Source organism: Aulonocara stuartgranti, assembly GCF_965226115.1.
Source record: "Aulonocara stuartgranti genome assembly, chromosome: 9".
Lineage (NCBI taxonomy): Eukaryota > Metazoa > Chordata > Actinopteri > Cichliformes > Cichlidae > Aulonocara > Aulonocara stuartgranti.
The window spans coordinates 31,524,988-31,546,818 of record NC_138960.1 but is presented as its reverse complement, the minus strand read 5'-3'; the positions used below and the strand labels follow the sequence as shown (position 1 = coordinate 31,546,818).

At 41.1% G+C, this 21,831-nt stretch overlaps 1 protein-coding gene across 2 annotated transcripts; it reads right to left on the bottom strand.

The window, feature by feature from the left end:
- Positions 1-10,710: 10,710 nt before the first annotated feature.
- On the bottom strand, positions 10,711-20,849 carry LOC309713809 (uncharacterized protein). Of its 2 annotated transcripts, XM_082545674.1 has the most exons (4): positions 20,595-20,849; positions 16,971-17,076; positions 14,812-15,240; positions 10,711-12,195 (listed from the first exon to the last, which is right to left on the bottom strand). In XM_082545674.1, exons 2-4 carry the CDS (start codon positions 16,986-16,988, stop codon positions 11,617-11,619), a joined length of 1,026 nt encoding a protein of 341 aa, XP_082401800.1. In that variant the 5' UTR covers positions 16,989-17,076; positions 20,595-20,849; the 3' UTR covers positions 10,711-11,616. The 2 variants fall into 2 exon arrangements, with proteins under 2 accessions (XP_082401800.1, XP_082401801.1); XM_082545675.1 differs by lacking the exon at positions 20,595-20,849 and having other exon boundaries at positions 16,971-17,569.
- Between the last annotated feature and the right edge of the window lie 982 nt (positions 20,850-21,831).

Below are 21,831 nucleotides of genomic sequence, written 5' to 3'. Positions count from 1 at the left end.
TACTTTGTGGTAATCTTAGATGAGTAGTTTTATGGACAAAAACCAGCAGGTCATTCAGAGATGTTGGTGTCCTATAACTGAAGTAATGTTGTTAAGTCCTTAAAGTCATATTCTTTTATTGTCATGACTGTATTTTTAAATGGTTTAAAAACACGTAGAATAGCATATGTAGGCAAGTATATTTCTCCTTTTTTTTAAAATCAAAATCCGTCCCCACCAATGCCAAAACCAAATCTACGCCCTTGCTTTGGATGAAAAAATAGCTCCGTTTATGTATATATATATATATATATATATATATATATATATATATATATATATATATTAGGGGTGCAACGATATTCGTATCGATATTGAACCGTTCGATACAGTGCTTTCGGTTCGTTACGCATATGTATCGAACAATACAACATTTGTAATTTATTTTATCAACTTTCCTTCTGACGATGCTGTCTGTGTGGAGCGCTCAGTGAATCTGCGTTCGACTACTCCGCCTAGGCTGCACTGTCGAGCGCAGATCCACTGAGTGCTCCACACAGACAGCATCGTCAGAAGGAAGAGCGCAGGGCACCTCCCCCACCCTCATTCAGATCTGGCGTTTGGAATTATTTTGGTTTTCATGTGACGTATGACCCTGAAGGTAAGCGAGTCATGGACTAAAGTAAAACAGTATGTTGGATGTGCCATGCAATGCTCAATTACATGGGTGGGAACTAGTGTGTTAGCGCAGTTAGCTCGTTAACGTGTTGGCCGTCTAGCCCCATGCACGGGGCGATCGGCGGTAGCTCGTTAACGGAGATTTGCCGTGTTGTGGCATTAAGGTCATTTCAACGAGATTAACCTGAAAGCACTAGTGGGAACACGACGAATATGACTGCACATTTACGCCGACATCATCCTAGTGCAAAGACAAAAACAACAAGCATGCTACTAACTTTAGCCGAGTCATTTAGACAGCTGTTAGCACATGATTCTCCTTATGCTGCTGAGAATATAGCCCAGAAGAAGCGGATAGTATAGCTTTTATTTTGGAAAGAGACATTTCTCTGTAATAAACTCTCTTTTCCAAAGATGCATGATTCCTCAATCAGATACAGGGCTTGCAATATCGCTAGCCTGACGTCCTGGGGCTAGCGATTTTTTCAGTCGGGCTACAAAAATCTATCTCTTCCCTGCCCGTCGGGCTATTGTAGGAAGGAAAAATATATGTCAATGCTTTTGCATTCTTTCAGAAATGTAGCTGGGTAATTATGTCATTGGCATCGGTGAGCCACTGTCAATATGTGACATATTGAAATCGCGTTTGAATTTGCGCTTGTTTTTTTGCTTTCACTTTGCAATTGTGCGAACTGTGTATAGAGAGCGACAGCACTGATCTGTGAGTGATGATAATTTGTGCACCAATTCCTCTGACATCGTCTTATTAATCGTTAGCTTACTATGCAAACATGACAAGTGAAATCTCCCGCAGCTTAAACATGTGAGAGGTTGATCGCGCAGAGAATCGCTTAGCTTATGTGAGTGAGTGTGTAAAAGCAGCAGGATTTATATTTGACTACGATGACCTGGATGACTGAGAACCTTCACAGACAGATATATATTTCAGTTCTGCTGAGCCAAATAAGACAGGTCAGGGTGAAAAAGTGACAGCCAAAGAAAAGCTTACCACAAAACGGAGAAGTTATGACAAATGAGACTATAAGGCAAAAAGAAAGTGCAGCTTTATGGTTTCATGGACAAAATAATTTCTGTGGCTGCAATATGACGAGCTAAATAACCAGGGCTGCACATAAGTGGTCCGCAGGTGCGCATTCGCTGTCAAAATAAAAAACACGCACAAGGGTTAGGGTTAAATTTAAAAACTGTACTTTTGAGTTAAAATATATATTTATAATTTTAATAAATGACAAATTAAAAAGGCATGAACATTTTTTTTGTATCGAAAAAATATCGAACCGTGACACCAAAGTATCGAACCGAACCGAACCGTGAATTTTGTGTATCGTTGCACCCCTACATTTTATATACAGTGGAGCAAATACCAAGAACACAAATCCCTGTGAGCTCACTAGACTCCCATGTCATGTCTTCACCCAAACATTCGTGCTCTCTGCTCTCGTCTTCCCGAACTCCCTGTGTGTGCTTTCCTTTTTCGTCCACGCTCCTCCTACAGGGAAACACTAACTCCCACGGGCATACATGACCAGCATGACACTACACTTAGACACACACTAACTTGGAGTGTAACTCAACGATCCAGCGTCGAGGAGCTCTAAGCTACACTCCTATGTTACTCCCCTGACAAGTCAGATCAGCTGCAGGTGTGTAAGGTCCTTAGTTGTGGCCAAAAAACAAAACAAAAGCAAAAACAAAGAAACCCTGGTGTATTGGCTCCATTTTTTGATAAATAATTGTATATATTTACACAATGTGTGCATAAGTTTTCAAAATACACAATTTATATTTGCATGGCTGTAGGTGGCTGTAGGTTTGCATGTGAGTGGCTGTAGTTCAGGTGGTAGAGCAGGTCATCTACTGATCGGAAGGTTGGTGGTTCGATTCCTGGCTTTCCCCAGTCTGCATGCCAAATATCCTTGTGTGTGAATGTTACTTAGAAAGCAACTAGAACAATGTGCTTGTGCGAATGGGTGTGAATGGGTGAATGCACAAGTTGTGTAAAGCGCTTTGAGTGCTCAGAAGAGTAGAAAAGCACTATATAAGAACCAGTCCATTTACCATTTCAAATTATAAAATAATTTATTTAACATGTCTGTGGTTTTTACAGTAAAAAAATACTACTAGGGTAGTCTTTTGTATGATTTCAGGAATCTTGTGTTAATACAGTGTGTCAATGAAAAAACAAATAAATTCAGACACGTGAGGTTGAGCTACAAACAATGATACAAAGCAAGGCAGGAAAAAACAACCTTTCTGATCTTCTAAATTGGTACACTCCTGTAAGATCACTGAGGTCTGTGGATGCTCTCAGCTGTCCCGAGGTCCAGGTTAAAGACAGAGGAGACCGGGCCTTTGCTGTGACTGCTCTTAAATTGTGGAACAAACTGTCACACAAAGACCTCTCCAACATTGGACACTTTCAAAACCCGTCTAAAAAATCCACTTATATTCCTTGGCTTTTAAATCAGGATGAGTTTGTACTACTTTTATCTTACTTCTTACTCAAATCTTCAAATTTTATGATTCTTTCATGTCTTCTTATGTTTTATCTCTTTTATCTCTTTTATCTCTTTTTATGATCTTAAATGTCCATCACCTTGGTCAACAGTTGCTGTTTTCCATGTGCTATATAAATAAATTTGACTTGACTGGACTTGACTATATATTCAGGAGTGTTGCAATGCTATGGAGGAACTGCAGTATTTGCAGGAGTTAATAATGCCAGCTAACATTAAACTTCTGATTCAAACTTTTTCATTTAAACTGAGAGAAAAATAGAGAACAAAGGCAAATGAGATTCTCGAGAAGACTGGCCAAAGAGCATGTTTCCCAGATATTGTTTTAGAAAGAAAGTTTCGGATAACAAATGGAGTTTAAGCTGTGCAAAATGTTTATTCTGTAAACTGAATGGAGGAAAACCCAGCCAACAACAGATGGCAGACCTGCCAGAGGAAAGAGTGGTTCCAGATCTGCAAAGTTTCAGAAACGTTGGTCTAGATTATTTTGGTCCACTTGTTGTGAAAAGAGGGCGCAGTATTGTAAAACGGTATGTAGTAGCGTTCACTTGCATAACAAGCAGAGCCGTGCACCTCGAAGGGGATTACTTTTTAGATACTGACTCATGCTTTATTGCACCATCAGAAAAGCTATCACAGGACACAAATGACCTCCAAGCATTAACACCGAACCACTTCCTCGTCATGAAGTGAAAACCAGCTCTTAAGGGCCCCTGAATGATTTTCTCCATCTGGAAAGAACAGGCCTGTTGCAACCTGTAATATGTCCTTTTTCTTGGCATCCTTGCAAATGTCTATTTTTCTTGTTCCTCCTCCTCGTCTAGCTCTAACCTGCTTGAAAACCTCAGTGTCTTCATCATAATGCATCCATCCTATTTCTATTTTTCTATTTCTCTTCAGAGCATTTCTTTTATGGGTTGTTTGGAAATGTTCTTTTTGCCGTGTGCTACTGCCATCCTCTTCAGATAATTTTCTTTTGGACAGTTTGGATTTCAGCCATTCAAAAAGCGCTGACTTGCGGCTGCTGCCCCTCCATCTGTAAAATCCAAATACTGCTAGACAATCACCGTATGATGGCAAATTGTTAGGGTCCCTGGGTCGTTGACCCAGTGTTTTGTGTTTTTGGTTCTTTGATTTTGTTATTTCATTATTTTCTAGCTTTGCTTTATGGGTTTTAGGATCATTCTTAGTTTAGGTTCTCTGGGTGGGGTTTGGTTAGAGTTTTAGTCTTCTGGTTTTCTGTCTGTGTTCCATAGTTGCTGTCTCCCCTGTCTGCTGTATCCCCACATCCAGTCAGTGTCTGTGTCTACCCTAGTCCCACGTCTTTGTTCCCTTTGTTATAGTGCCTGCCTGTGAGTCTGTGTTATGTTTCCTGTTTTACTTTGAAAGTCCATGTCTGATGTTAATGTGTCTGGTTTTGCTTCCCCTTGGCTCGTTAGGCCTGATTTGCCCCAGCTGTGTTTCCCTCCTGTTACCCATTCCCTGATTGCTCCCTTTGTGTATTTAAGCCCCGTGTTTCTTTGTGTCTGTGTCGTGATCTACTCTCATTTATGCTGTGTGTTCCGTTTGCCTGGTCATGTAAGGTTATTTGGATTTCTGTTACTTTTTGCTAGTGATGGCCAAATGAAGCTTTCCGAAGCACTGAAGCTTGTATTGAAAAACGGTTCATTACTCGAAGCTTTTCAACACAGTCCTCTCCGGTGACATCTGGTGGTGAAAATTTTGAAGAGCAGCTTGAATCTGCAAAATAAAACGGACTGCTCAATTATCACTGCTCACTCAAGAGTGGAGTTCTCTCTGATATTGGGCCACCATTCCGTTGCTTTGAACATGTAATTGGTTTTGTTTTCTCGATTGGGGGGCTGAAAAAAATGTAATGCGTATCTGCGTAATACATTTTGATCAATAAACTTTCCCTATTTAAACATGCACTATGGTGTGGCCTTTCTTTGCTCATAACTCCTTGATGTTGGTAAATACAATAAGTGAGCAATATATATAATATACATATGAGAATGCACAGCACATTATGGAGTATGCCCCTGCTGTGAAGTCCTGCCTCCATCTACTTTTCGTTTAATCACTGGACAGCTGGACAGGTTCATACAAAATATTAGATTAGGCCAATTGTCCTATACATATTTTTGACCTAGGGGTGGGATTGATTGTGAACTGGAAAGGGAAAATGCTTAGGGGGCTGAGTACGGCTGCATCGTCACTGATTTGTAGAATCATTTTGATTCGATACAGGATCCGATTCAATTTGATTGGAATCTGGAAAGTTTTGCCTCAGTCAGAAATATTACAATTCTGATCATTTAACAGTATATATCCATAATTTCGTATCTATTAAAAGAAAGCTGACACATGTGAGACTTAATTAGAGATGTAAACAGAGAGTTATGAAACCTGCAGCTGCAGAAGCCAGCGGAAAAAAAAGAGGCAAACACAGCGCGGACCCGACGACACACCAAAATCTGACTCTGACGCGTCGGGTCCGCGCTCTGTGTTCACGTTTGTATGCAGAATCCGTAAACCTGCTCCCAGTTACTGTTTTAGCTGCATGGTGTTTGACGACATGTTGTGAGATTTAACCTGAGATGCTGGCGTTTCAGGCATAATAACGTTAATTTACAAATCGACACGGGATTTTAATGAATCAATATCACTTTATTCAATTTAGCATGGATTGTAATCAGAAAAGCGATAATCAAAACCCACCCCTAATCAAGAACTTGCAAAGTAAAAACATGATCTATGTAAGGTAGCCCTTTTGTTATTTACATTTAAAAAGAGGATTAGTGTTACTGTGCGCTGGCTGAGTCTGTTTCTTTTCTTAGAAATAGTTTCTCCTGCCCTGGAGAAAATCCACTTGCATGGAACAGAAGAGGCTGTGGAGTGCAGGAACCACACTGCAAGCTGGTAGATATGCAGGTATTCCTGGGTCCTGCAGACTATCACCTAAAAACAATAAACAAAATGATTTTCTAAACTGTGTAGCAATGTAATGTACGTATAGTGTCAAATACATTTTTGTAGTCTTCATCAGCTTTAATTCACATGGAAGTGTTCCTAAAGTCATATGCTGTAATGATATTTACATTATGAAAACATGATTTTGGACATTTCAAGTTTTTCACTTCGGTAGATAAAATGAATTGAGCAAAATCAACTCAAAATATTCCCACACGCCAGAACGTCCTCTCTTCCTCGCTGGCTCCATATCTGTCAGTGGAATGATCACCTCGTCGCTATCTGTCACCATCAACACACTCCACGAATCCCGTGGATGATTCACTTCCTTATATCCGTTTGAATCAGGTACCGAAGCAGTTACGTGCGTAATGAAGCTTCAGACGTCACTGGTCACGTGACTTTTGCCAAACGAAGCAAGCCTCGACACAGTGCTTCTGAACCAGTGTGTTGTTTTTTTCGACACACGCTCCGGAGCGTCAGCTTCAAGCGGGCCATCACTACTTTTTGCCATCCAGCAATAAAAGCTGAGTTTTGAGCCATTTTCTGCCTCCGAGTGTCTGCACTTTGGGTCCTTCTACTTCCACTCCTACCTGCACACAGCCTTAACCTGACAGAAGATCACGACCAGAACATGGACCCCGCAGACTCTTTAGCTTTTGGATTAAACGCTGAGATGGAGCGGATGATTAAGCTCCTTGACCGCATTGCTCAGGCCAATGATTTGAGGACCATGGCAGTTGGGCTAAGCGCTGTAGATGCCATCATTCGGAGCAACCCTTGGCTTACTCAGCTTTCTATGGACACTGTGCTGGGCAGCTCCATAGCTGCCTGGAGGGAGCAAGTCAGGGCTGGCGAGCTTGCTCTCTCTACCTCCACCTCCACTTCTTTACCGCCGCTCCAGGACAACACACACTCACCACCTGCCTCGTCGCTACCTCAGACTGCCTCTCCTTCCTCACACCAGCCGGGACCTTGTTCGCCTGCCCATTCGCCTGCCTTTTTCCTGGTGGCCATGTGGTCGGAGGATGAGGAGGAGGTCTCCGTTTCTCCACCAGTTTCAGTTCCCTCCTTCAGAAGGAAACGACGCCACCGTCGCTCCTCTCCTCAATCTTCTGGTCAGCCACCTGTCTCCGCTGGAGGGTCCGAGGGGCCCGGTCAGCCTCTTGCCTCGTCAGCTGGGGGTCCGGGAGGACCCAGCCAGCACGTCCCAGTGTCTGCTGATGGTTCTGGCGAGGCCGTTCAGCCACCACCGGCTCCTCCGCCTGGTCCGGCCTCCGAGTCTGCAGCTCCGCCTGGTCCGGTCAAAATGCACGGACAATTCTGCATTCCCATATACAGTGGAAAAATGTTCCACGGGCTTCTCCACATTTAAAACATGTATCTGGAATTCTGTTATTATATTTATTCAATTTCACCGGTGTTACATACAGTGGGGCAAAAAAGTATTTAGTCAGCCACCGATTGTGCAAATTCCCCCACTTAAAATGATGACAGAGGTCAGTAATTTGCACCAGAGGTACACTTCAACTGTGAGAGACAGAATGTGAAAAAAAAATCCATGAATTCACATGGTAGGATTTGTAAAGAACTTATTCGTAAATTAGGGTGGAAAATAAGTATTTGGTCACCTCAAACAAGGAAAATCTCTGGCTCTCACAGACCTGTAACGTCTTCTGTAAGAAGCTTTTCTGTCCCCCACTCGTTACCTGTATGAATGGCACCTGTTTGAACTCATCATCTGTATAAAAGACACCTGTCCACAGCCTCAAACAGTCAGACTCCAAACTCCGCCATGGCCAAGAACAAAGAGCTTTCGAAGGACACCAGGAAAAGTATTGTAGACCTGCACCAGACTGGGAAGAGTGAATCTACAATAGGCAAGCAGCTTGGTGTGAAAAAATCAACTGTGGGAGCAATCATCAGAAAATGGAAGACATACAAGACCACTGATAATCTCCCTCGATCTGGGGCTCCACACAAGATCTCATCCCGTGGGGTCAAAATGATCATGAGAACGGTGAGCAAAGATCCCAGAACCACACGGGGGGACCTGGTGAATGACCTGCAGAGAGCTGGGACCAAAGTAACAAAGGTCACCATCAGTAACACACTACAACGGCAGGGAATCAAATCCCGCAGTGCCAGACATGTTCCGCTGCTGAAGCCAGTGCATGTCCAGGCCCGTCTGAAGTTTGCCAGAGAGCACATGGATGATACAGCAGAGGATTGGGAGAATGTCATGTGGTCAGATGAAACCAAAGTAGAACTTTTTGGTATAAACTCAACTCGTCGTGTTTGGAGGAAGAAGAATACTGAGTTGCATCCCAAGAACACCATACCTACTGTGAAGCATGGGGGTGGAAACATCATGCTATGGGGCTGTTTTTCTGCCAAGGGGACAGGACGACTGATCCGTGTTAAGGACAGAATGAATGGGGCCGTGTATCGTGAGATTTTGAGCCAAAACCTCCTTCCATCAGTGAGAACTTTGAAGATGAAACGAGGCTGGGTCTTCCAACATGACAATGATCCAAAACACACCGCCCGGGCAACAAAGGAGTGGCTCCGTAAGAAGCATTTGAAAGTCCTGGAGTGGCCTAGCCAGTCTCCAGACCTCAACCCCATAGAAAATCTGTGGCGGGAGTTGAAAGTCCGTGTTGCTCGGCGACAGCCCCAAAACATCACTGCTCTCGAGAAGATCTGCATGGAGGAATGGGCCAAAAATACCATCTACTGTGTGTGCAAACCTGGTAAAGACCTATAGTAAACGTTTGACCTCTGTTATTGCCAACAAAGGTTATGTTACAAAGTATTGAGTTGTATTTTTGTTATTGACCAAATACTTATTTTCCACCCTGATTTACGAATAAATTCGTTACAAATCCTACCATGTGGATTCATGGATTTTTTTTTCACATTCTGTCTCTCACAGTTGAAGTGTACCTCTGGTGCAAATTACTGACCTCTGTCATCATTTTAAGTGGGGGAACTTGCACAATCGGTGGCTGACTAAATACTTTTTTGCCCCACTGTATATACACAAAAGAAAAGTATTGTACCATGTTGAGAATTTACCGATTTGAGAGAGCAACCCTTCCCACACCCCAGCCTGTGTAAGAACATACAGGCATCCCTTAACCCCAAAACTACTTCCGCCCTCTTCTTGGAACATGTCCACCCTAAACCGAGGAACTATTCACCTGCATTTAGCAACAGTTGTTAAAGTAATTACAATTGATTAAAAGAATTTAACTAAAGAAAAAAAAAGATAATAACAATAGAAATAAATCCACCTTGTCAAGTTTTTACTCTCACACATTTGACACAATAAGTGAAATTACTAGTAACTCTTATTAAGAGAACAAAACAACCAATGTCTAACCCAGCATTGTATAACAACCCTTTGGCAATATAATAAATTGTTCTGTCCATTATGGTTCATAAATACACTTAGTGTATTTACGAGTTAGTGATCTACCATCATATACCTTATCAAACATCTTGTACTTGATTGAGGCTCTTAATGTAGGCGTCCACGTCCGCTGGTGTATCGAATACATGCGTACGTTCCTCGTTGGTCAAAAGCAGCCTCGCTGGATAAATGATCCGATGTTTCCACGATCCAATCTCCCGCAGCTTCTTCCTCATACCATCATACTGACGCTGCTGTCTATATGTCTCTGCAGGCAGGTCCGGCAGGAAGGCTATCTTATTGTCCTTATACGTCAGTTCTTTTGTCGTCCTAGCGGCTTTCATGATGCCTTCTCGATCTCTGTAACTTAAGCACTTAATTATAAAAGTTCTCGATCGGTTTGCAATGGAGCTTTGCCTTGTGATTATCCTGTGCGCTCTCTCCAGGACAGGAGGGGGAATTTTCAAAATGTCCGATATAAACTTCTCCATGAAAGTACGTGGATCTGTACCTTCTTCTTTCTCAGGGATGCCGAGGATTCGGATGTTATTACGCCGACTTCTTCCTTCCAAATCCTCCACCTTTTTAGATAGAAATTTGGCCTGTCTTTCAAGGCATTCCATATCATTTTTCAATAAGGTGATTTCGTCCTCCGCGTTGGAGATTCTTTTTTCAGCCTCGTCAATTCGCCCTCCACATTTTTGTATATCAGCTTGAACAGCTCCTATTGCTGACATAATACCACCCATTTCAGTATGGAACTCTTGCTTGAACAATCGAATAGCGTTTAAAAGGTCCAAGGTAGAAGGCATTTCTGGGTTTGCAGGTTGCTTTTCTTGCTCGTGTTCATGCATAGCGTCCATCTGCCCTTCCTCCACCCCGCTTTCGTCTTGTGCCTCAAACGTAGTTTTTTGTTTGTCCTTTTTCAGTTTTTTAGGCATGTTAGCGTTCTCATATGTTCCCAAACGAACTATGTCAAAACGTAAGTTCTATTTTGGATTTACAGAGAGTATTTAACGAAAAAGACAACTGAGCTCGCGAAGCACGGGTCTCCTCACTTTGCCGCCATTACCGGAAGTCAGGTTTTGAATATTTTATTTTTCTTACATTTCAGATTTTTAATAAGTTGCAGGAACCCTGTTCAGTGTGAGTGGAGAACAGCCAAGTCTCCTCCTCTGATGAACCTCCATCTGTGCCACTGAAAACAGTTCATCTGACTGTGACTGTAAACATGTTTCCATTTGTCACTTCAGTCTTTACTCTGAAAAACAGGAAGCGAAATCACAGCTCAAACTATTTCTTTGTTTAACATTTTAAATGTTTATTTAACATTTTCAAGACTTCACGTTCAAAATACATTCAATAAAAACTTGATAAGGTAAGATTATTTATATAGCACAATTCAACAACAAGGTGATTCAAAGTGCTTTACAGAGACATTAAAAAAATAAAATAAAATGAAAAGCATGATTTAAAATGGATTAAAAAAAACAGTAGATAAAATCAGAACAGTAGATAAAATCAGTAGTTAAAATGTAAGTTTTGAAATTTAAGCTTAAAAGTGTGGATTTGGTGTTTTATTCAAATGCAGCTGAGAACAGGTGAATCTTCAACCTGGATTTAAATAAACTCAGTGTTTCAGCTGATCTGAGGCTTTCTGGGAGTTTGTTCCAGATATAAGGAGCATAAAAGCTGAATGCAGCTTCTCCGTGTCTGGTTCTGACTCTGGGAACTGATAAAAGACCGGATCCAGATGACCTGAGGGATCTGGAAGGTTCATACTGGGTCAGGAGGTCACTGATAACATGAAAACAGATTTTTTTCATCCAACTGCTGAAGCAAAGCAAACCACTCGACATGAACACTGAAGTAGAACAGTTTAGAAAGCTTAAAATGGAACTAGGGAACCATTTTCATTCATAGTTGCCTCATCAGATCTTTACAGGAGATTCCATCTGAACTCTGTGGAGCCTGATCTCAGGAGTTTTGAGTCTCACCCTGAAAGCAGAAGAGGATCTTTCTGTCTCTGCAGATTCACTGTGATGGGAGCGATTTCAGCCCTGAGTGATCAAGGTGATGTTTGCACAGAGCAGATAATTTAGTGAATGTTTTGGGACATTGGTAACAGTGAAACAGTTTTTTAGTAACGTGGGATCGTTTGTGTGTGGTGTATGAACTGAGATTCCTGAAGCTCTTGTCACACTGGTCACAGCTGTAGTTTCCTTCCATGTGTGTACGTTCATGCTTGTTACAATGACATGAGCGTGAAAAGCTTTTGTCACAGTGCCTGCACTTGTATGGTTTCTCTCCTGTGTGGACACGTTTGTGTTCTTTAAGGTTGACTGCAGTGGTGAAAGATGACCCACACTGATCACAGAGGTGCTCTTTAACCCCACTGTGAATCAGTTCATGGCGTTTTAATCTACTTGATGTGGTGAAACTTCTCCCACATTCTTTGCAGTGTTCCAGTTTGTCTCCAGTGTGTTTACGTTGATGTGTTTTTAGGTTTTTTCTATGGCTGAAAGTTTTTCCACAAAGGTCACAGAGGAAGTTTTTCCCACCACCACAGTAATGACAGGGTTGAGAACTGGATCCATCTGTGTCGCTCTGCTTCTAAACAAAGACACAAAGACAGTGTAAGTCAGTCCTTCAACATTTTTATCCTGAACGTCGCCTGAAATAAAGAGCATCTCTGCAGACGTCCAATTACATTTTACTGTTTCAGTTAACACACTCAGTTTAGTGGGCTGTAAAAACTACAATACTACCATCATAATACTACATTAATACTGTCCATCCATCCATTCACTTCCGCTTATCCTTTTCAGGGTCGCAGGGGGCGCTGGAGCCTATCCCAGCTGTCATAGGGCGAGAGGCGGGGTACACCCTGGACAGGTCGCCAGTCTGTCACAGGGCCAACACACAGGGACAGACAACCATTCGCACTCACTTTCACTCGCACATTCACACCTAGTGGCAATTTGGATTATCCAATTAACCTATCCCCACAAGCTGCATGTCTTTGGACGGTGGGAGGAAGCCGGAGTACCCGGGGGGAACCCACGCAAACACGGGGAGAACATGCAAACTCCACACAGAAAGACCCCGGCCTGATGGTGGAATTGAACTCAGGACCTTCTTGCTGTGCGGCAACAGTGCTAACCACCGTGCCACCGTGCTGCATTAATACTGATACTACTAATATGTTACAATAACATCTGACTTGCACTAAAGTACTACTATCCTAATATCTGCAGGGTACCAACACAGTGCAAAACTACTAATGTAACACTGCAATAATACTAATTTAATACTGCATTAATAACACTAACTGTGTAGTTATAACACTCAGCTGAATGGGACACAAGAAAAACACTACTACCCCCATGACACTGCAATTATAATATTAAATGAGTATTTTAACACTACTACTATACTAAAATACTATTATGTAACAACACAACTTTGTTAACCATAATAGAAGATTACTGAATGTTTGGTTTTGTACTTATTTTCATTTGTGTTTTATTTTATTCCATGTACTCCTAACAGAGGAATCAGGCTCTGTAAACAAAAGGCCTTTTATGTGGAAATAATAAAAATGTCATTATATACCAGGAAACTGCCTGAACATTAAATAACACCATCATATTAATTTTCAGCACTTTTAGTTTTTCATGATCCTGTAAACAAAAATCACAACTGAAATCACTTCATTACTTAAATCACGCTGCTGTTATTGTGTATATATTTATTTATATTTCTTCATACATTCTTATATAGTTCTATATTGTGTATTTTGTTGTACAGTTATTTTATTTTCAACTTTAATTTATATATTTTATCTTATTCTCCCAGTTAAATTTACCCTTCATTCTAATTTGTCTTGTACAGTTATTTCATTTTTAACCTTAATTTATATTTTATTCCTTCCTAGTTAAATTTACCCTTTTTAATTTTTCATATTTATTTCCTATCTTATTCATAGCCTTTTCCTATTTTGTTTTCTTTAGGTCACGAGCAGTTGTCCAAGCATTTCACTACATATCGTACTGTGTATGACTGTGTACGTGACAAATAAAATTTGAATTTGAATTTTTGAATTTGAAATGAAAATCTGAATAATGACTCAGAGCTGCTTTTCCATGCAGTAGAATTGCTAACATGCTAACACAGTTTAATGAGCAGAGTTGTTCCAAACAGTCAGGCTAAAATGACAACAATATAAATACCGTAATTGTCGGGCTATAAGCCGCTACTTTTTGCACAAGCTTTGAACCCTGCGGCTTTTAGTCAGGTGCGGCTTTTCTATAGATTGTCCATGATTTTTGTGATATCGTAAGACGATTTGTTTTGTTTGTTCCGCTGTTGTACGGCACTACGTTGCCTGGCGGAAGGATCGGGGTTCAAGAGTGGTATGTTGGTCACATGTCCATCCGCCAGGCAACATAGTGCTGTACAAGTAGCGCGAAAAACAAACTTCAAAGTAGCGCTATGCGTTCAGCGGGAGTCGTGGATGACGAGCGGCGATAAACTTGCGAAAAGCAAGTTGTGCTCAACTCTACCGGTGGATTCTGACAGCGTGGAAAAGTGTGCAAACATCCACGATCACCAACGGATTTCGAAGGGCTGGACTGCTGCATGATGAAGAGGAGGACACCGCCACGGCCCTTCAGAGGGTGTTCGACTCTGACACTGACAATGACAATGAGGATTATCTTTGGTTTTGAAAGTGACAACGAAGGAAAGAAGCTGAGAGTGGATGATGAAGCCATCCTGAGCCTGTTCGTATCCGACACTGGAGAAGAGGACTTTGGTGGTTTTAGTGCGCAGGAAGATGGTGGTGAATGACTGACTTTTCTTCTTGTTAAAGCCGTGTCTCTGCACCTGAGCCTAAAAGGTAGTCTGAATCTATTTTTCTGGTGTGCTGTAGGTTATTGTTATGTACTACATTTGTTACTCATTTATGAAGCACAGCACATGTGCAAATATGTACCCATAACTTGATTTTCAAAATATTAATAAAAGGGGTGTGTCTCCAAACAGCCATCTCTTTCCTGACAATTCGCTTTGTGCATATTCTCTTACATATGATAAGTCAATATTGAAACACCTGCGGCTTTTGGTCAGGTGCGGCTAATGTATGTACAAAACAGGATTTTCCTCTGATTTTAGCTTGTGCGGCTAATATTCAGGTGCGCTTTGTAGTCCGGGAAATACGGTACATACCTCACAGTAACTGCACTTGTAGAGTCTCTTTCTGGTGTGGATCTGTTGGTGTTCTTTCAGGTAACGTGGAGCTTTAAAAGTCTTCTCACACAGGACGCATTTGTAAGGTCTCCCCTCAGTGTGGGTAAACATGTGGCGTTGTAACAATGTGTTGTTTGTAAACTGTTTGCCACACTGATCACAGCAGTACACTTTAACTCCAGTGTGGATGAGTTGGTGTCTTTTTAGAGCACTCTTCCAGGAAAAAGTCTTTCCACACAAGTCACAGCTGAACGGTCTCTCTCCAGTGTGGATGACCTGATGACGTTTTAGTTTAGCCTTCCCAGTAAAACCCATCCCACACTCGTCACAGGTGTGTTTTTTCTCTCCCTTTCTTCTGTGAGGTTTGTCAGCCTCCTGAGAGCGCTGACTTCTCGCTCCATGTTGGTCCTGCAGTGACAGAGATACAAACAGAGGCAGTGAGTGAAATGCAGTCGTGGAACAAACTCAACCTTCAAACTCCCTCCATTAACACTAGTTTTAAACCTGAAGGTGTAGTGTGGCACCAAACACCTTAAAGGTCTCTTATCCCCACCTGCTGGTAGTTCTAACACATTACATCCAACCTGCTGTTAAAAATAATTCATGACTGTTCAAACACTCTAAAATATTTTTCCTTTTTTTCTTTCCTTTTACTCCCCACAGAAAAAAAGACTTTCTACTCATTGTATTTACAAAACAGATTTTTTACTTTTGGTTTGAGAAATTTGAGAGGAGTCATTTCATCACTAAGGGCATCAAACATCAAACCAATTAGAGCCTGAAAAGTAACACATGAAAGACAATCCTGATCGTGTACTAATCACCAGGGTATGAAACATAAAAAGAGATGAAAGAGGCAAAACTGTGAGTCATAGTCAGGAGTTAAAGTGAGACGTTGTTCTTCTTTCTTTTTTGCACAGCACCTGAACAAACAGGTAATTTCAAATGCAGCGTTTCTATCAACAAACATCAGCAAACACACAAACTGTTTGTGTGCAGTTTGTCTCACAGTGTGTTGCTGGCTAAAGGTCCAGCTGCTGCACATCACAGGGAGAGAAAAGAAAGAGAGCTAACTTCACTCAGAGATGGAGAAAGATAAGACACACAGGACAGGAGAGGAAGAAGAGAGGTTAGATTTAAAGGGAAGGACTGCTCAGTGGGATTTGATCAACTGGAGATTAAAGCTTACATGTAAGTCCTCATGTGTTGAAATCAGATATTGGGTCTGTACATGTGACATTATGTTTTTTCAGGTTGTGAAAGATGCTGCAAAACAATCTGAGGCAGATTAACTGTGTTATTTAAAGACTGCATGAAGATCCTCTGCAGGTTAGTGCAGGATAAACAGGTTCGTTTGCTGAACTGTGATTTAAAGTAAAGAACAGTGTGTGACTGGTGCACAGTGACTGTGGTGCTCATGTCACAGTTAGATTAAGTGTAGCAGAGATTCATTTAAACTGAAGCTCATGATGCTGACATTCATTCACTGAGTTCCACCTTCATACCAACAGTATAGTGTCTAATATAAAGACAGTGTACTGTCAGTGTAGAGGATGGAAATCAGCCAGGACAGCTCATGAAACATCTGCTGACATCTGGTTGAATTCAGTTGTGTACATCCACAGAGAGCAGCAGGTCAGCTGATCACAGCCTGTACTTTAAGAAAATCTACTGGAGCTCTCAACAGAAATTATTGTGAGCTGTGATTCTTTTCCCCACGCTGAGCCACTACAGCTGATTTTAGGGTTCCCACCTGCTCAATCCCACTTTAACCTCTTCCCTGCTCATGTTCCTGTTTAGAGGCAAAGTCACCCTCTACAATGTAGGCAACAGAAAATACACATATGTTTTATTTTCCTTCATTTTCCTTCATTCGGGCTGCTGTTGTGATGCTTTGAATGTGTATTTTTGGGGTGAAGAACAAAATGTTATGTCCATTTGATTATTAAATAATTTCGATGAATAAGCCTTACACATGTGCTGTGGTGTAGTCTTTCTTTGCTTGTGACTTAATAATGTTTGTAAACATAATAGTCTAAAAAAACAACATAATATACAACACAGTCATATAACCGGTTTGGAGGATGAGAGTTTTAGACGTGACTGATTATTTGGTGAAACTGTGATATTTTCCTCACCTCCTGTGTTGAGCTCATTGTTTCCTCTGTAGTGACTCAGCTGAGTCCAGATGGCTGAAAATGTTCCTCTGCTGCTCCGTCAGACTCTTCTCCTCCTGCTGATCAGCTGGGACACAAAACAGATCTTTGTTAGGCTCCACACTGCACTGAAGAGTCAAAGTGTCTCATATGTTCATCTGACAACACAAAGTACAAATTTCACTCTGATTGCTTGTAGAAATCTTGTGAGACGTGTTGTGCTGCAAAGTGAGGAAACTCTCTCACTCACTTATACTTCAGGAGGAACTTTGTGACATTGGCTCTAATATTCTAAGCAGCCCTTTACTATGACAGGGCCAGAAAGTCCTATTTGAAGGTTTGGGAGAAGGACCATGTTAAAGGTGGATTGGGGTTTATACACTTTGTTATGATACAGGTAAGGCTGTAAGAGCCTGAGAAAATGAAAAACAACTATTTTTATAGAGCCAAAAAAAGAAAAGATTTCTAAAGGGAACATTCATTTTATTTATTGTTATTTTATTATTATTTTCCTAAAATGTGTCAAATATATATTTTCTCATCTAAATGTCCACTGAGATGTGTGCCAGGGGGCGGTAATGCTCCTTAACATTGGCTGCCAACCAGCCAATGTCACGACCACAACAACCGTGAAAATAGTGGGATTTACATTGCTGCTCAATCACAGCTGCCTGATTAATGGTTTTCATTAGCAATTTAGCAAAGTTGATGGTGGTGGTGTGTCTGTGTGAGTGAAAGACAGAGAGAGCGAGCGACAGATTTTCTGTTATAACCTTCATTTTATGGAGGCACAGTGTGAGCACTCGGGTCGCATCAGAGCATCGGGTGAGACCCTGCATCGTGACCTACCAACTTCTAACCCCTGCGAGTCAATCGTGCAGTTTGAAAATCGCACAGTGTATGTCCAGCTTTAGATGTACTGTCGTCCGAGACTTGCACCGCAGTGTTGGCGTTTGTTTCCCTGTTGGCCATGCTTCTTGTTGTGGTCATCTGTTGTCTTCCGGTATTTTCTCCGTAAGCGACCTTTCCTCGACCAATGAGATGAGCGGTAATCTGACTTGTCATACTCGAATTGTCATAAGTGTGCTGTCAGCTCATTGGTCACAAAGCAGGAGAGGGGCTGGGAATTATGTTTTCAAACAAAGCGTTAATTCCATTAAAAGTTATAGACTACTTTTGATTATCACTGTATTACGGGACAAAGTGCGTCCCTTATTAGCTCAATACAGGACGTGTACTTTTGTTTCTAAATACGGGACGTTTTTATTTTTTAAGGGACGGTTGGCAACCCTAGGAGTAACTCTGCTTTTAGCATGTTAGCACCCTAGCACCACTGAAGGAACAATGGACAGTTATTGAGCATTAATATGCAAATCCTCATGAACATTGAACAACAACCACTGATTAAAGCTCACTGATCAAATGCTGTGATTGCAGCGACTCCCCAACTCTCTGTGAATAGTACTCATGGAAATTGATCAGTGATCTTTGAGTAACGAGTTTTAATCAGCGGTTTCAGTGCTTTCCTTCCTGCTTTGACTGCAGCTGTGTTTGACACAGGAAGACATTTTTACATTCTTCATGATTATACTTTATTCTCTTTGGAGGAAGTGCAGCTTTAAACCTTCACATGATTCAAGTCAACCCAACAGATCAATCTGAACGATCACAGGTGGGAAAAACTTCTGTAGATAAAATAAAACCCAACATTCAATCCACAACATGATTAAAAATATGATTTATCCAAATCACCAAGAGCTGCACATTAACCAACACAATATATTTTTATTCTCTGTGCTTTCAAATATGAACACTGTTTACTTTCATCTCTGTTTCATTAGTTTTTGTTAACATCTTCCTGTGCATCACTTTACAGCAGCCAGACTCATTAAAATGAGACTTTGTAGGAGTTCACTTCCTCTCATGTGTTCATCCACAGCAGCTGGACAATAAAGTTTATTGGCTGTGTCCCAATTCACGCTTGAAGTACGCATTTTAAGTGCGGTTACGTCACCGCCACGCGACGACAGCTGTCCCAATTCGAAGTGTACTTCAAATGCATACTCCAAATGCGCCGTCGATTTCCCCAAATATCAAGCGTGGTCCGGAGCACGCTTCGTGGTCCCATATATCCCACAATTCATAGCGCGGTGGTGAGTGTGGATAATTTTGCCGCAAAATACGGCAGAAGGGAGCGGCCGAAGAGGTTTCTTTTTTATTTCCAAACTTTATTGAAATTATAAAGTGAACAGTCAGTCATTCCAGCTCAGTTTGTACAGTAGACATACAAGGCAAATAAGCGTAACAATATACAGTACAATGAAATAGGAAGGATGAATAAATAAAGGACAAAAAAAAAAGAAAAAAAAAGGGGGGGGGAATATGTGACAGACTTCATAACAACTTTGTACTTGAAAGTTGTGACAGCTCATTCGTTAAACATTTCTGAATGAACTTCAATCAATGATAAACCTTTTTTATTGGAAGTTAATTTAAGAGAGTTTGAGTAATATTCAATTTCAATCAAAAACAAATGAAATGATGGGGTTGAGTTTTGAAACTGACATTTATGTATGTGGAATTTCCCTAATAAGATGGAGCGGCCGAAGAGTGAACTGTCAAAAGTACTGAATATGACGTCACTTATTTATGTGCGAATGTTTAATAATTAAAGTCAGTCATATATGCACAAACACAACAAGCTGAAAGTCAGTGATATATATGTGTGTGTATATATATATATATATATATATATATATATATATATATATATATATATATATATATATATATAATCTGACAATACTATAATATTGGCCATATTATATTTACATTACCGCAGTGAGATGACTTTAGTCTCATGAACAACATTAGCTAATTGTTATTTACTAACTAATCTTAAATGACTGTTCAGCACAGAAATGAAGCCCAACAATCATGTTTTACAGTCCCGTGGTCTCAGCCTCAGATACTCAACTAATCAAAGTGATGTCATAACAAAAATGAATGACTAACAAAACATTTTTCTCCTTCATTTCTGTCAAACAAAGCTGTATGTAACGTGTCTCGCGGTTAGTATCATGGTTGCTAGGCAACCTGAACAGTGCGACGAAGCGTATGCCGTCCCATTTCACAAGCCTCTCACTTCCGCACTTCTCGTACTTATAGTACGCACCGTACGTAGTGCGCGTACTTCAAGCGTGCAGACCCTGAATTGGGACACAGCCATTGTGACAAATACAGGCCATTTCACTTCCTCTCATGTGTTCATCCACAGCAGCTGGACAAACTTATTGTGACCCTGATATTGCAGCAGATCGCTCTCATCCATTTCCTGTTATCACTTCAAATAGAAATGAGGCTGTAGAGGTTTGGTGCAGGCAGAAAAACAGCTGCAGGGACAATGAAAAGACTTTTCTGCTCCAACTTCTCCCAGCATGCTGAGCTAATGATTAGCTGGTGTTTTTCTCCAAACACTCTCTCACTCTTCTCTCAACGTGTTCACAATAAACTGTGAACAGACACCGAGGAGAGCAGCAGAAGACCTCATTCAGGAGCTAAACTCAACATGAACTGAACTCACAGTAAAGTTAGCTCGGTGCTTACCTTTAGATGAGCCCACAAACCGAGAGAAACTCCGCGATGAAGCTGCAACTCTTTCCAAACACAGGAAACAGATCAGGGAGCAGAGACCCACGTGGTTCACGCTGATCTCAGCTACGATCCAGGAGACAAGGGTGGGCAGATCGATGCAGATATCGATCCAAACGTTGGTACTACTTTATTCTCTTTGAATGGAAAAGCAGCTCTCTGTGCAAACACCTCCTCTCATGGAACATTCTTACTTTGTTTCGCAACCCTTCTTCTTCGTCTTCCTACAAATTGTATTTGTCGTTGTCAAACAACAAAATGGTGAATTACCGCCACCAACTGGTGTGGAGTGTGAACTGGAACGTCGACCAGCAACAATTTACTTTACTTTTAAAAACTGGAATAAGGCCTGATAACTTTCACTTCTTGAGTCCTTTTGCAGTAAATCAATAAGATTCAGTTTCATTTTTATGTTACTGAGGTTTTGGATCAGTTACCTTCTCACAGTGTAATATAACATGTTCTACAGTTTCCTCTTCTCTTTTTTGAATGCTTTGAATGGAGGTTATAATCCACCATCACTGAACTAAAATGAAACTCATATGTCGTGTCCAAATTCATGGGCTGCATCCTCCTGAGGTCGCATTTGTAGACCGATTACATCACAGCGACGCGCCGAAGGCTGTCCAAATTCGTAGACTCCTCCGAATGCAGTCGACAAATGCGTCCTCCTTTTCCCCGAATTTGAAGGATGGGTCGGGTGTGTCCTTCGTGGCCTGCCATATCCCAGAATTCATAGCGCAGCCCAGCCAAACTCCAGTTTCCAACAATGGCGGCCGCTACTAAGTTTTAAAATTACTCATACTAATACTGTTTTTCCCCTATAACACACAGTTATGCATCACATATTATAAATCTGACTTTGATAAATATTTAGATCTTCATACATTTCAGGGTCCAAGTGTGGGTTGACTGAAGTGTTTGCTTTTATCTTCACAACATCCTAAACTTTTACTGTTATGTATGAGCAGAAACGAAAAACCAAAAACAACATGATATATGCAGTACTGTCTTCAGCCTCTAGGCGACATTGTTGTTCAGGAAGTACATTCTCCTCTGAATAGTTGCTAAAAGCGCTTGTCTAACCAAAGACTGTAAACAGAAGACAAAAGTTTATGAACTGTAAAACAGAACAGATACACTGAAGCCACAGTGATATTAAACATACAGCACTGACAGTGATGACAGACAA

Excerpts from the sequence above, each read along its gene's own strand:
- LOC309713809 (XM_082545674.1), bottom strand. Across the intron at positions 12,196-14,811 it reads ACAAGTGCAGTTACTGTGAG|AAGCAGAGCGACACAGATGG; the intron begins GTATGTACCGTA and ends GTCTTTGTTTAG.